The sequence below is a fragment of the Daktulosphaira vitifoliae genome, unplaced genomic scaffold (assembly GCF_025091365.1).
Source record: "Daktulosphaira vitifoliae isolate Bord-2020 unplaced genomic scaffold, ASM2509136v1 Scaffold_1, whole genome shotgun sequence".
NCBI lineage: Eukaryota > Metazoa > Arthropoda > Insecta > Hemiptera > Phylloxeridae > Daktulosphaira > Daktulosphaira vitifoliae.
In genome coordinates, this window is record NW_026099572.1 from 27,249,507 (window position 1) to 27,266,966 (window position 17,460).

The window sequence follows — 17,460 nt, forward strand, 5'->3', positions numbered from 1 at the left end:
ACACAAAAAAAAAAAAAAAACACATCTTAGTAAAACCAATACCTTCTCAGCTTCGCATCGAAGCTAAAAGTTACGGCAGTTTTTAGTAAAAAAATTTCGAAAATTAGCGATTTGGAGGTTTCCCCCATTTACGGGGAACGAGGGAAATTTTTTCATTTTTTGAGGGTAATATCTTCGACTAGATACGATTTGTGATCTTTTTGTGATCCGTTCGGTGAGAGCTGAGAAAAAGTGGTAACAGACACAAAAAAAAAAAAACACTTCATAGTAAAACCAATACCTTCTCAGCTTCGCATCGAAGCTAAAATTAGAACTGTTTGTAATTTATTAAATATATAAGTCAAATAAATAAATGAACAAATAAGGATATTTTTAATGAATATTGACTCAAAAAAGATCTCATTAAATACTGTTAACTTAGACGGCATCAAAAAATAGTTTAATAAATTAGACTTATTTAAAAGTATGAAATTGAGTTACATACATGAAAATCTCTACTTACGACTAATAACATTATTTTGACGAAATTTCTCCTGTTTAACATAAATACCATCATGTTTAAACTTGATTAAGATTGTTTGATACCAATATCAAATAATTCTATAAGATAAATCGATCTAAAACTTTGTCATTAAACTTTATAATACCTGAATAAAACATGCGTTTTAATTAAATTGCAAATACTGCTTGTTTTAACACCACTATATTTTCTTTAACACCTTTCTTAATTGAAAAATTGCCACAAAAGTATGCGTAAGAACATTTTGAAATTTTATGTAAGGTGAAGGTGGTATTTGCAATTGCATATTTTAAGATAAGTTCTCAAGTTTTGTTTTTGAACTAACAATTAATAATTGATAGTAATATATATATATATAAGGACCAGAACTATTCAATCTAAAATAAAATCTCCTATACATTCTAAGAGAAAAAATTTAATTTACAATTACCCCATTTGTTTATATTTATCTCATTTCACCCTTATTTTCGTATATTTTATACTTTTTCGTATACATTTTTTAACTAAGGTTATATAAGGTATAAAAGTCTTGGAATCTTTCTATATAACCCTTATATGTATAATTCATACAACATGCATTTAAATTTGGCTAGATCTTAAAATAAAATATATTATTTTTAAATTAAATTATTAAATAATATAATACTTAATTATTTAATAAATATAGTTCAATGTATACAAAATAAAATTAATATTATTGTTTGAAACTTAAACACGTTTTATGGAAATTTAGGATGAACTCTAATGACAAATGGTTGGTGTAACTTGTTACGATAGTAATATTGCTGTTGAAAGTTCCTGTAAATGATGAAAATACGATTTTTTTTTCTTTATGTCAAACACACATTAAATAATGGTAAATGTATTGCGTCCATATTAGTATGCAATCATTTGAGTTTCAATACAATCATTTGAGAGTATAATAAAAATACTGTATGGCCGCCATGTTGCCTTAATTTAAGTATTAGCTACCATTTGTAAAATATAACAACTATGTAGGTATGAAGTGGGCGACACACTAAACGTCTGTATATTTTATGATGTTAATATATTTCAATGTTGACAGCTAAGTTTTGATAATGTTTAGCCAAAATTATGACACAATTCAGAGAATAAAAATCATTATAATGAAATTTGATTGAAGTTTTATAAGTAAATCGTAATTTGCTTCCAAATTTATCTCTTAAGTATTAAATAAGAAATTTAAACGAAATTGGAGATATAGCTTACTTCAAATTAAAGTTAACCAAATATCCATTTTTATTTTTTTAATTTACAAACGTTTTAAATCAAATTGAGAAACAGTCAAGTATAATCTTGGCGGCCAACTTCACTCCACTTTCTCGGAAATTATATAGAATTTTTTCTTGACTGAAAATCTTTAAAATTCATCTACATCAAACCATTATTTTTTTCAAGAGTTACTTTTTAGTCTATGAACAACAATTATGTTTTCTTAAAGAATTTTTAACATTTTTGTTATCAAGCCACTATTAATTAAGTAAAATATGATTTATTTCCATAAAACATTTTCAATAAACATTCAATACTTCAAACGATTTTTGAGTTTGATTAAATATTCACAAAGTAATTATTAATTATATGTTTAAAAATATATTCTTTAGTATTTTACTAAAGGATTAATATTCCCGTTACTAAGAAATTCTCTTGAGTATATTCATTCATCACATAAATAATTGTGGTTATGAAATCTTTGTTTATTTCGTACTAAATGTATTTAAATAGCAATAGTAATGATAATTTAAAAGAAAATAAGAATATTCAGTATCAATAGACGTTACGCAATTGTATTTTAATTATCTTTTATAAATACTTAATATTATCATTGATTTTACATAGTACAGCGGTAAAGCTGTATATACAAATTAATGTAATTAATGAACGAAGATTTTACTGTGTAATTGTTTTGATCTGTAATAAATTATACACTAAATGAGTTTATTCAAAGTTTAACAGAATCAAAACTTCTCTAACTTAATTGATTACAAAGCAACAATGTGTTCAGAAGTTTGATTAAAATAAATTAAGAATTGTAACTTATAAGGCATATTTGTTTGTTATTTGTTAATCCGAATTGAATACCTAAAATTGATACTTAATTATAACAGTTTTATATATTTTTAATATTAAATTTTGGTATCTAATCATTTGTTCATTTTTATAATTTAGATGGATTAATCTCTTAAAAATTAAAAATATTATTTATATTGACATCAAACAATTTTTATAGTGGTGGCAAATACATTTACCAGCTTCATTAAAAAAAGTTATTTTAATTATACTCAAAAAAACACTTAGAGTTTTTTGAGCGGAATTATATAAAAATTTCTTTTATTACCTCCTAAATATATTTTTATCATATATGCGTTTTCATTATTGGTGGTTTTATTCCTCGTAACCCCTATATGGACATTCATAATTCTGCTCAAGATTCTAATCTGACATAACAAAAAAATTTCTTTGAGAAATTTACTAAGTATATTCAGAAACTTTTCGACAGAAAAAAAGAGTTTAATCCTCCCTTATTTTTAAATATTTACATTATATTTGAATTTTTTTTTATTTTTAAGTCGCATATTATCCTAACTTCCTAGCTAAAGAATATTGATATTCTCAAATAGATTATAAATGTGTTTTAATTATTTATTAGCTGTTAAATCATATATAATTTATAGATAATGTATTTAAATTTGTACTAAGTATTGCTTTATGTGAGAAAGATAAAAAATTGATTTTTAAATGATTAATTTACTTTACTTTTTTTATTAAAATGTAAACGGAATTAAAATCCTTCTCTATGACGATGTACTAACCATCTATCCCAAAGAATACATGGTTACATCCTTTTAGGAGAGGTACTAATTGCCCTCAATGGCCCTTACACATTGAAAAAATTGTTATTTAAAAAGATGTACAAATAATGTTATATTCAACAGCAAAGTTTTATATTGAATATAACTAAATAATTAAAAGTTTGCTACTAATTTTTGTTAAATACTGTATAAATCGTTATTGACCGATCCCAAATAGTTGGGGTTAAGGCGAGGAAAAAAAAGTCTATATAAATACTAATAAAAATTATCTTCAAAAATACAAATAAATTTAAGAAAAGAAAATTAGAAAAACTGTTACATAGCACATGACAGAAAATAAATTGTGTATGATGTTTTTGAAATTATTATGATCAAGATTTATTATATTTAATTATATTACACTTAATATAATGCAGTTGCTTAATATATATATATATATTTATTAATTTTAATCAATTTAAAAATAGTTCAGATGAAATCGCCACTTCATTAAATATTTTTGGACTTATTAAAAATGTTCCTGTGTAATATTATAAATATTGTGTATTACATAAGTTAATTACATTTAAATTTTCCTCGATATGATATTTTAATTAATTTTAACAAAAATAAATGTTTTAATGGATCTTATAGTTTTTATTATCTTAATAGTCGACATAAATATAGTTCGTTTATACAAATATTTGTATTACTTTCTTGTATTAAGTAATAATATATTACTTTTAGATGGAACAGTTCCGCTGGTTGTGCCGACTCATGATACTTTAAATGAAATATCACAACAATTATCTTGGCTGAGGCTCACTGATGGTGGCCATCAAGAACCTATTACCTGCAATGCTCGTCATAAAATTGCTGTAATCGTGCCATACAGGGATAGATTGTCTAACTTGTGTACATTTCTGCTAAACATTCATCCATTTTTAACAAAACAACAATTAGACTATACTATTATCATTATTGAACAATTTGGTACGTTTTTAGTAATTTTTATTAATAATTAATTAATTAAATATAACACTACATATGTTTTTCGTGAGCTAATGTGTTAAAAAGTGTAAAATATTTCATACGAATTTTGTATCAATTCTTCTAAGCAATTCATTTTTTTTTTCATTTTATACTAAAGAAAATAAATATAATAACTGCAAAGGTAAACAGACTACAAAATTGTTTTTTATTGTTTATTTGATATTTTTTTTTAATATTAGGCGATGGGGTGTTTAATCGAGCCATGTTAATGAACATAGGATACATAGAAGGATTAAAGTTGCGAAAGTTCGACTGTTTTTTTTTCCACGATGTCGACCTGATACCTGAGAATGACAGAAATATTTATAGTTGTCCTGAACAGCCTCGACACATGTCCGTTGCAATTGATAAATTTAATTACAAGTATGTATGGTTGTATAACAGTTTTTTTTTAATTGGGTTCATCCATACATTTAAGTAATGTGTTTTTTTAGTTGTAAATAAATAAAAAGAACTTTAGAAAAAATTTACTTTTTATTTAAACAAGTTGGTGAGTGTAGATGAGTTATAGATAAACGTTTGATTATGCGACGAGGGTATCGCCAAAATGAATCAAACGGACATTTGTGCGCTGTTTCTGATGTACAAAAAAAAACTTTTAACCGTTTTAAGCCTGTAGATGACTACTCTTGGTTTTATTCTATACATGTAATGATAAAAAACTGTGTTCTTAATGTCCATATTGTAAAACAAAAAAAAGCCATCAAACAATCACTGTGAATTTTCTATTTTGTTGTCAGAATAAACTATAAAGTACTCGTATTTTTAATAAAACTTTTGAGTGCACTAAAAATAATCTTAAAATTTTGCATTTACGTGTAAATAATTTATTCCAGTGATAATCTTAACCCCTGATCTATTTATTAACAGGTTTAATTTATTCATGAAAATGAATGAAGATAAACATAAACGTATATGTTTCTTCTAGTATGGTAAATATATGCTTTTTATTCAAAAACTTCTATTAAAATTGTCGCATTTTTCAATTGTTAACAAACATTTTATTTTTTTTATTCCACTATTTGAAATTAAAATGACTAATGTCTTGATTTTTAAGGTTAATCAGACCCAGCATGTTTTACATACTTAATTGTAATAAGCTACACGGGTAATTTTTTTCCTGGAACTTGTACATTACTAAAGCAAATTAAACTTAAGAAGTTTTTAGTCATCCTGAAAGATAACAAGCAGCTAAAAAAGAAAAATTAAACTCTGTTTAAACTTAAAATTTCATTAGTATTTTGTCGTTGAGTTTAAGAAGTATGGAGAATTCATATGAAGTATTTTATTTTCATTTCACATATATTATTATCTACTGATTTTATGATATGCATTGATATTTATATAATATGGATACACTGGGAGTGATTTTAATTTGTATAAATCAAATATTTTTCCTGCACGGTTCTATTTTAAAGAATAAAATATCAGGATTTTTATTTTAAAGGATAAAAGAATAATTTATTCCAAGTATTGGAAAACGGAGGTTTACATTAGTGCTTCAATAGCTTAGTTAGTATTAATGTCGACAGACTAATTTTTCAAAAGAGTACTCTGTTTAGTTGAACATAAAGCAAAACCACAGTATTAATTTTAACTCAAAGTTAACACTCTCGGAACTATTTAACTATTGTTATAATATTTAACTGGATAAAAACTTTACTTTGATTGATTTTTAAGTTAACTATAAACTAGATATAATCAATTATATTTATTTTTTTATTAAAAAAAAAAAGTTCAGTTTAAATTACTTTATTAACTACGTCTAACGTAAATTAAAATAAAACGTAAACAAAATAAATAAAAAGAGGTGTGATGTATGATTGTCATTGAATTCTATTGTTTAAGCAAAAGATAATCTTATTTGTCATTATAATTGTTTTGAAATCTTAAATTGTTTTATTTTAAAAATAAAAACTCGTATTTTATAATCATTTTAGGATGTGTATAACACACTAGTGTAACTACAATAGTAGTTCATGTGGTTTACTTGTATGATAATTATCAAATAACAATAACTGAAACAAATAAAATAACGTTTAATGCTTGACTTCAATTACAAATTGTATGGTTTATGGTATAAATTGAGAAAATCTTATGTATATTTGAAAGTCGAATTGTATGAAATAATACGGACAAAGCAAAAAATTCAGTGTGAAATATAAATTTTTAGTAATAGTACTCTGAATCTCGAGGTTTTTTTTATCATATTTATATTCTGTCATTTTTATTGTAGCTATAAACTTACAATTTTGGAACATTTTTATTTGCAATATATTCTTTTAACATATTTTTGATTATACAACATGTTTTTTCATAAAATACATACATTTTCCATATTTTATTACTGTCAGACATGAACGATATTGATTTTGAGGTGAGAATTTTAAGTTTAAAATTAGAAGGAAAAAAATAAGAAACAGTTAGTCACATCGCTGACTAAAATATATTGCAAAATTGATGTAGTTTGTGTTTATAGATAATTATTCAATCAATAAACTTGAATAATCTTCTAATATTTATGCATCCATATCTACTATTATTTTGTTCATGAAATATTGATAAAATAATGATGTATTTTATGAAGTGTTTATATTAAACTATTTATATTACAATTTTTTTTAAATTTTTCTAATGTATAGAACACATACTAATTACATAATTGTAATTTTAATTAAAAAAAAAAGCCAATACTAGAATGAAAAAAATTAATTAACATGACAGAAATATAATTTGGAATTTTCATGCATAAAATCATCAGTAAGTAAGTAAACGGGTTTCTATTGTTCTCATCGTTTGTAACAATGGACCTGTTTCATTACTTGCTGAACATTCTGTAAATAAATAAGTGATTAATTTTATTTTTTTAATATTGGTAATTTTTTTTATTAAATTTTATAATAGAAAATTTACTATTCTACTTTTAATTTATTGTTATTAGTTTGCCGTACAAAGACTTGTTTGGCGGAGTCATTGGTATGAGCCGTAATCACTTCCAGCTGGTTAACGGTTTTAGCAACATGTTTTGGGGTTGGGGAGGTGAAGATGATGATATGGCGGCTAGAGTTAAAGCACACGATCTCAACATAACAAGATATTCACCCGAAATTGCCAGATATCATATGTTAACCCATACTAAACAAAAAGCAAACCCAAAAAGGTAAGCTTAATGATTAAATACTATAGATAAAAGAATAAAAATTTTATGAACTTTGGTGATAAACTATTTATACAAAATGAATTAAAAATTAATGGTTAAGTTTTCATAAATCCATTTAATATTCGTTATTACTCTGATTATCAGTTATTTATTTAAATGGTATTCTCAGAAAAAAAATCATTTGGAAAGACTTATTGTGAATAACGCACATATTTGCGATAGTCCAGGAATATTTAAATAAATATTTAATAAGTATATCATTAAAAAAAAATCTATTTCTTTTAGAATTTAAAAATATGATATCAAATTTAGATATTTTACGCTAGCACTAATGTAGTATAAGTTATTAAAAATAATTAAAATTTTAAAAGTAAGAAACAATGATAAAAAAAAGTTTTATAATTGTAAGTTATTCAAAACTACCATATGAAAATGTGCTATATTTACTCTAGATTTTAATTGAAATTATTACGTAGTTTATAAAAAAAAGAATACTCTCCCTAATGCTATTGGTGGTATAAAAATTTAGACCAGAAGTTCTACTTTCCGCTTTAATAGTTTTGTCCAATAATTGTGTTTAAGTTGCTAAAACTTTTCATCCACTTTCTAGATATTCCTCGATATTTTTCTAATTTAACTGACCCACGTTTCTTCAATAATAACGTTTTAAAATTATCTACTTGAACTTTAGCAAATTTTTGAACTTTAAGTACTCAATTGTGCGTTCAAAAATCATTTAAGCTTTCATTTCAATTTATTTTTCATCGTTCAACTACCATTAAACCTTTAGTAGCGTCATCATAAGGTAGCGGAGAATTCTAAATCGATTATACTACATCAATCAGCTGTAAAATTTTTATGATAATAAAGTGTTGATTTTGCAAAGCGCTGGTCGTAAAAAGTTAGTACTCAGCCAAAGAGCATTCTTTTTACTTTTTGTTCGTTTACTTAAAAAATCCTCCTACCACTCATTTATATTTAATATCGTTATTTATTTAATTATTTATTAAATGGTCAATTATATATTTAAGACTGAACCTAACTTTAACACATATAAATTGGAAAAGTTGAATTTAGTATATTAAAATTATATTTCTTACAATATTTGATATATTGTTTGAATTTCGCTTTATTATTATACAAGTTATAATGTTAGTTAACTTGCCATATAATATAAAATTTATTGTTTAACACGATATATTATGGATATTTAGAGAAATAAAGAAAAAATTTAGATTAAAAAAATTAAAAAATAAATTTTATTTTGGATACAAAACACAAATATTTTTCCATTCCCAATAATTTTGGATATAGGAAAAATTAAATAATACATATTTTTCCTATAAAAAGGCTGTATCTTAGTCAATTTTGACGTTCCAAAAAAAAATTTTTAATATTTTTAAAGCTCTTTAAATTATTTTAGCTTCGATGCAAAGCTGAGAAGGTATTGGTTTTACTATGAAGTGTTTTTTTTTTTTGTGTCTGTTACCACTTTTTCTCAGCTCTCACCGAACGGATCACAAAAAGATCACAAATCGTATCTAGTCGAAGATATTACCCTCAAAAAATGAAAAAATTTCCCTCGTTCCCCGTAAATGGGGGAAACCTCCAAAAAAATTACAAATTTAAAAATCGCTAATTTTCGAAATTTTTTCAATTTTTTTTACTAAAAACTGCCGTAACTTTTTCAAAAATGATCATATTAATATAATTCTTTTTTATATAGATGCATAATATTATTACCTTTCGTTTGGTATATTTTTTTCATAAATTTAACCCTTAACCTGTTCACAAGGGGGGATTTAAAATGACAACTTTTTCAACTTAACTTTTGAAAGTGTTCCGGAAGGTCTGACACTTTTATATATATCTGACACTTTTATATATATCTTANCTGACACTTTTATATATATATCTTAAATTAAAGCTTATGTAATATACTTTAATTTGAAAAAAAAAATTTTGACCTCTGGACTTGTCTTCGTGGTGNTTAATTTGAAAAAAAAAATTTGACCTCTGGACTTGTCTTCATGATAGTGATTTTATTCACTGTCAGATATCATTATACTTGATCCAACTATGCCACGTCACCACTGTGCCGCGACCCCCTGTGCTGGGTTTTTTATTCTTTAGTTTTTGACGTTTTTTAAGATCCAGGGGGTTGCAATTTTTTTTTTTAATTAGCCAAAAGAATAATTAAAGATCTACTTTACAAAACCAATGTAGAAAAAAAATCGTGCATTTTTGATTTACCACATAATTTTGAAATATGGATAAAAATGAACGAGGGTTGCCAACTTTAAATAAGCGGCAATGTAAGTAGGTATTATTATTGAAATACATGGTATTATATTGTCAATCACAAAATATTTTTATTAAATTATAGTTATCTATAATATTTTTTCGTCGAAAATAACCTTCTTAAATTTTTATATTCTATGGATTTTCTGCTAAGAAGGTTTAGCAGAGTTTTTTTTAGCTTTCTATCATAATAACTTCAAATAAATGACATTTTTTATTTTTTAGTGTATCGTCAAACAACATTGATCTAATAAGAAGCGAGAATTTTATCAAATTCTCGTGTTTTTATACTTTATTAGGTATAGACTAATAAAAAACATATTTTAATAAACATAATACTTTCCAACTTCACGTCATAACTGAAAAGCACTATGATTTAATGTACATCAAGCAATATTTAGAATTTTAAATTGAAATTCAGGGGATGGATAACTTATAAGCTCTGAAAGTTGATAAAGATGAATGTCTTAATCTATTCATAGGCCACATGAAATATGAAAATAATGACAAAATATAAGTATAAATTAAACATTACTTAAAAATGGTTTTAGTTATACACACTATTGTATTATGAATTGAGTAAACGTTTTTATAAAAATGGTAGACTTTGTATCTAACCACTTGCGTTTTATAAAAAAAAAAAAAATTCATGACCAGACTTTTAGTATAAATTATAATTATTCATATATATATATACTATTAATGCGTCTTCTATGAATAAAACACAATATTTTACAAAATTCTATTTTATACATTGAGGCATTTTGATAGAAACAACTATTGCAGTTATTTCTTCGAAAATAATATTTATTCCTGTAATATGGTTAATTAGTTTTTAATTAACGAAAGTGGTAAAAATATTTTATTCAATCATGTATAATGAACTTATAAAATTATTTTTTTCTTATTCATGTATTAAAAATTTTCAATATTCTTATTATCGCTAAAGGAGCACTAGGGTTTATACCTCCGGAAGGGATATTTCACCACAGGGAGCAGCATTGTTAGAATCTTCAGTGTGCCAAATATTCACTTGTACTATTAAAATGCGTAATGCGTATTAGCTCATAAATATTTATCCACCTCTGATAAAAATAAATAAAATTTCATCTAACTGTTTTATGTATACACATTTGTTAAAACTCAAACTTAATCAAACATCTTTTTATCATTCATTACATAAATATTTATTAGTTAAATTTTTAATAGGTTTGGTTAAAATTTAAAGGAAACTATAATCCTTATATTTCTACATATGATTACATTAATATAAGTATATAAATATGATAACGTACAACTGTTTACTGAATTTTGGATAGTACACCTGTATGATAAAAACATTTGCATAAATGGGATAATTTAATATACTTAAACAAAATCGTAGCCAATAACTATAACAGTAAATTGTTACTTATCTACCAAAGTAGATATAGTTAAGATCTACCGCATAATGTAGAACCCTAAAAAGATTTAAGATCATTGTACAATAAACTGTTTTTTTTATTATTATTTTTGCTTAGTACACGGTTTTATTAACGACAAAAATTGATTATTCTCAGAGGGTATAGAGGACTGTAAACTCAACATTAATGTGGTCCATGGTAAAATTATAGATATTTAGTAACGATAACATTAAATTTATGAGGGGTCCTAAAAACGTTACTAGTTATATTTTTTTTTTATATAAAAGTATGTCAAGCTAAAGTGTTTTAAAGGCGTAACATAAAGTTCGATATCTGAGAAATAATATTTCGATGATTTGTTTATTACGGTTTTGTTATGTTTTCATACAGAACGATGAATTGTAAATTATTTTACATCTCATTGAACAAATTAAGTTATTTTAAATCTGTATTCATATTTATTGAAATGTATAGATTTTTGTACGAAGCAATTCAAAATTCTCTAAAATCTTTGACTCAAGTTCCTATATCTTTTGTCCAATGGGTAACGAGTACAATAGTTAACAAGTTAGGAACTAATGTTTTAAACATAATTTATTGTGAAGGGAGAATGATAGAATTGCAAGATTATATCCTAAATTATTAATTACACAATGTAACAGACAATGCTAAGGGTATATATTTGATAAATCGACTAATTATTAAATCCCTAATGAAAATTAATTTTAATCTGTTTTTTTTTAATTTTGAAACAAAGTTGTAAATATTTATACTATTTCCAAAATAGTAAAAGTGAACCATTGACGATTTCATGTTACATGTGTAATATATGTACATTTTTTTATTCTTTAATATATAGTACGTATATAATTGATACTATACATATATATATAATGTAACAAAAATGTTAAATATTAGGATTTCATATAATTTTTAATTATAAATATTAATAATAATAATATTTTATAATAATTAATGACATAGTATTCTAATTTTTAAAAATATATTTCCAAGTAGATTTTAAATATACTGTTAATTATTAAAAAATATTTCCCCCATTATAAACAGTATTTTAAAACTTCTTTATATATTTAATTTTTTATATTTTAATAAACTTAAATTATGTTGTTCTTTATTCGTGAGTGGCTATTTCTATTTAGTTGGATGTAATAGAAATTTATCATGTTCGTTGTTAAGGAGCTATAATTTTATGGTTATATTAATTTTAATTATACACATAATTAGTTATTCTCTCTTGACTTGTCTTTTTTAGAATAATTATTAATATATTAAATTAAAAATTTAAACATTTCAACAGAGTAACATGATTTACATTTTAATTATTATGAAGTTATCTTATAAAAGCTCTTATAACATTAATGACTATTTGGTAATGAGTTAATAATTTAACTGAATAGAAATTCTTTATATATAATTCAAACTAAAATGCATTATTAGAGTAAAGCTAAAGTAATTATTTTCTTAAATTAAATCTTGAGTTTTGTAAGTTATTATATTTACCATAAAAAATATATTTTTTTTTTTGAAACAAAATTATTGTTTTAGTATACTTTTTTATCATATTATTTGTATGGGTAGACAAGCTAGTAGGATGGTGGAACTACATCAAACCCTTTTCAAATTAACGTGAGGTATCACATCTATTTCATTATATTTTAAGCGGTCTTTGCTTTGATTAATCTAAATTTTAAAAATAACTTATAAAAATGATCATTTAAAGAAAATGTTAGTTAGTTTTTGAATTACATGAACTTTGAATGTAACTTTTTAAAATTTTATTCATATAAATATAACAGCACAAATATATACAACTTATTATTCATGTGAACATTAATTTTTGTGTTACAGTCTTCAAGCTTAGTATTAGTTACTATTAGATATTAGTTTGTTGTCAACAAACTAATATTCCATAATTAATTATTTGTCTCTAATATTTTTTCCTAATGAACTAAATTATTTTTTTTTATTTTATTATTTTGTCATTTTTACAAATTATTGATTTATTTATTAACTTGTTAACTTAAATTAATAACAACATTACAATGTTTTATATCACAACAAAGTTTAGCATGAATCTCCGAAAGTATTTTAAGAACTTCATGTTTTATGACTTTCTAGAGACATTTCTCTCCCCTTTGGTTAAATCTGTATACAATTAATGTGTAAAGTTCACTAATTATTCAGCATATAGGTACTAAAAAATGTATAGAAGAACTATCAAGGTCTAAGTTCTAAAACAAATAATCTCTTTTTTTTAAATTATTAATTAATGTTTTATGTTATAATTATGATTACATTCGTTCATAGTAATCAAACGCATAATATTTACAGTATTAAAAATTGTTCCTAAATATTATTAATTTTACAAAGAACTAAAATATAGTTATTGGAAACTATCAATTTAATGTCAAAATTTATATCATTGAATATTTTAAATAAAATAAAAACTTAAAAATACTTTGGTTTAATACTTTTTTTTTGTAACTTTATAAAATAATTCATTTTTAATGACAATTGATAATAAATTATGATTTATTAACTTCAAGCCAAAACGTATTTAGTTACATAGTTTTTCTTTTGTAATAATTATTCATGATAATATTTTACTCATAATTTAATGATAAACTTTTAATGCAACCCTACGATAAAAGGATACACTATACTAAAAATTAGCTAACAAGTCAGCTATAAATAAAGGGCGTCTGCCGAAATACTGCACTACTTTACATAGATATTTCATGTACAATATGTAGCCCTAGAGAATAAACTTTCGGGTTGTTGCAGTGCAATTAAAATATAATAAAACTCATTGCATTATGGTTCAAATACATTCTGACTTATAATTTTTATTTTCAGATTCGAAAAACTATTCAGCGGACACAAACGTTTCAAAACCGATGGGCTCAATAACTTGGTATACCATGTTAAAATGCTTAAACGCCTACCATTGTTTACTTATATGCTCGTCGACCTTAAGGCTACTGGAAGCTGATGGACAAAATCATTAGGGTGGCGTTGGATATTTCGAAAAGTCTATGACGTTGATCCTCCTTAACAAACTCTGTTTTTTAACATGATGATTTAATCTGTAATTAAATTATTTATTACTTTTATTACATTTTAACTAGATCTTAGAAGTTTCTTGCCTTTTTATTAGTTGATTAAAATTTGTTGGTGTTTCGAATCAGGGTCACGTGTCTTCTGACGAGGTGCTAGCTGCTAGTAGTATGATACCTTAAATTTACTACTGTGTAATATTGTAGAGATTACACATAACGTAATCAAATTGTGCATTCGAAAACACCTGACATGTTTTAAAATCTTACTTTTCATTAAATCGAATTTCTGATAACATATAAAATGCTAAATGATATCAATTTATATTCTTCTTAATTTTTGTAAATTTTCTACATTCCATTTTATAATTAATAATATTTCATGTTGAAATAATAATTTGAACGTATATTTTATATGCGTCATCATAAAAATTATTAAAAATTTTTTTAATACATAGAATTTCCTAACCTGTTGTGACAAATCCTATAATTTGTTGTCCCATGAATACATTTTGTTAGTTTCTTCTTTAAAAAGTTTTTCCAGTCTTAAACTACGTTAAAAAGATATTTTTTAATGTTTTCGAAAATTAAAGTTTTTTTTTAACCTTTTATTACAAAAAACTTTTATGGGTTAGGTTTGGTTTTTAGTAAAGGTTATAATAGTCAATGTACACTATACCTACGCTATACACCCACACTATGTATCAAAATGCTTGTAACCCAATCAGTACTTATCTTAAAGTTGATATTGACTCATCAAATTTTTTTGTAAGAAAAGTATAAAAAATATCTAATTTGAAATGTTGAAAATATATTCAGTGTATTAAAAGTTATAGAAATAATCATAATAGGCTAGGAAACTGTATATTATGTATCATATCCATTATAACTAAGAATTTAATCAATTGGTAAGATGAGTAACTAAAAAAAAACCAATTTTTAGAAAAATTAAAACTTTGATAAATTACATTAAATCGCTAACTCAATATTATAAAGCACTAAATGTCATTATTTTCTAAATTCATACTTAACATTATGGGAAAAATGATAATTAAATATCAACAATATACAATATAAACATAGTTTTTATCGTTAAAAGACTAATTTTAGATTTTTTAATAGTTATTTTCGTTGCAAATTGAATGAAGAGGTATTTAGGTATTTTGTTCGTAAATTATTAGTATGATTTAATAAATATACTATGTATAAAGTAGACTATTATGTTGAGTGTGTGGATACATAAGTGTAATAAATATTATCAATTGAGGAAAATTCTAATTACTTTAATTGGTAGTACCATGTTTTATAAATTGGATTTTGGGGATCAAATAAGGATAGGAAATACAATTATTAGGGTAGGCCTTTTCGGGTCAATGAGATTCTGTGATATAATTATTTATATTTCTCTATAGTTGTTTTTTTTTAATATGAGTGTGAAAAATTGTATATTAAGGCTGGGTAGCTTTATGAAAAGAATATCCCAGACTTTATTGAACAGTTTTAATACACATCTATCAATTTATAAATTGTAATTACGCAAAATCGAGACTTGTAGCCTTATAGATTAATGTAATTAAGATATTAAATTATAAAACATTTCAATGATTAAATGAAATAGTTTTAATAATTATTTTAATACTGTAATTCGTACAAATTTAAGCATTAATTTTTTCAAATTTAATTTATTATACATAATTTTAATTATATTAAAATTGTAACTTTTATTATCAACTATGTGATATACTATTGAAATTTTCTTCTGCATTATACTTGTTTAATATTTAAATATAACAATTAATTTATTAGTCATAGATTTTGTATAAATGTAAAAATTAATACCTGTATAACTTTGTAGAGATCTCATATAACCAAAATAATATTTTAAGAAGATATTAACTCATAGTTTTTGAAGATTAATTTACATTTTACTATACTTAATATCAACTTATGTAGTAAAAATATAATTAGTATTATGAATAAATACTGAAAAAAGTTTAATTCAATCATCGAAGTTGTATTAATGGAGGCAGATATGCATCTAACATATTGTTATCAGCAACAAACACATATTTATTTCTTCTATTAATAATTAAATCTAAAAGTACTAAAACTTTTTATTTAGCAGTTTAAAACTTGCATTTGCCAACATTATTGGAAGTAACTAAAAATTCGGTAGTTATACAATAACTACTATTACTTCTATTAAATTTTTGAAAACTTTTTTAATACTTTTTATAAAATAAAAATTGCCAATCTCAAAAAAAATAATTTTCATTCTTAGTTATTAATTTACTGGACAAAATCATTTTTTAATTAAAAAATTACAATTTTTTGTTATAAAGCTGAACATAACTATTCAGATTAAAATAATTAAGATATTATGAAAATTTTTTAACTGAAATCATATTAGTTCTAATTTTTTTCTCTATATTTTAAAAATAATATCAAGTTTTTAATACTTATTATATAAGTTGGTAATTTTACATACATATTTTATTAAATATTTATCATATGCATTTTTCTTAATTGTTTATAGAGTATAAGTACATGTACAATTAATATGAGTTCACTCATTAATTACATAATGTGTCATAACACCAATATTGTTTTAACGGTCAAATAAACTAGTTTTATTGTTTAATTTTTATATTCCTCATAAAATTGAATTTAAATTCCAAATTTAACTTAATTTAAAAATCAATTAATTCATTTATATTTACATGAAATCATGTAAAGTTACAAATTTTTCAAGAAACTTATTGATAAGTAATGTCAAAAAACTGTCTATAATTTATCATTATATAAGACCTGAAAATTTTTTAAATAATATTTAAAATATATTTATACACTATTAAAAAAGAAAAATAATAATTGATTTATAGTCTCGAGTATAAAAACCTATTTTTTTATAATAACTATGTAAGTGCTAATTGTTGTGATATTTGTGTTTTACATCTAATCTGCGAATGATATAAAATTAATTTGAATCATAGAATAATTAATCAATTATTTTGAAATAGTTTTGATATGAATATTATAATTGACTTTCACCAGTAAATGAGGTTTCATTGTTTAAAAATACATTTAAATTCAAACGAGTTAATTAAATGGTTCTAGAATCAGTTTGTATATT

The 17,460-nt window shown here is 23.4% G+C and overlaps 1 protein-coding gene across 2 annotated transcripts in view; it reads left to right on the top strand.

Moving 5' to 3' along the window:
- The window catches only part of LOC126903334 (beta-1,4-N-acetylgalactosaminyltransferase bre-4-like), a 43,950-nt gene extending 27,077 nt beyond the window's left edge, over positions 1-16,873 (top strand). Inside the window, exons 4-7 of one of the 2 annotated variants that reach the window (XM_050681484.1) lie at positions 4,081-4,326; positions 4,566-4,749; positions 7,328-7,546; positions 14,128-16,694. In XM_050681484.1, the coding sequence (XP_050537441.1) occupies positions 4,081-4,326; positions 4,566-4,749; positions 7,328-7,546; positions 14,128-14,263 (785 nt within the window). In that variant the 3' untranslated portion in view covers positions 14,264-16,694. Of the gene's footprint in view, positions 1-4,080; positions 4,327-4,565; positions 4,750-7,327; positions 7,547-14,127 lie in introns of both variants that reach the window. The other variant, XM_050681489.1, reaches the window with a different exon arrangement.
- Positions 16,874-17,460: the final 587 nt, after the last annotated feature.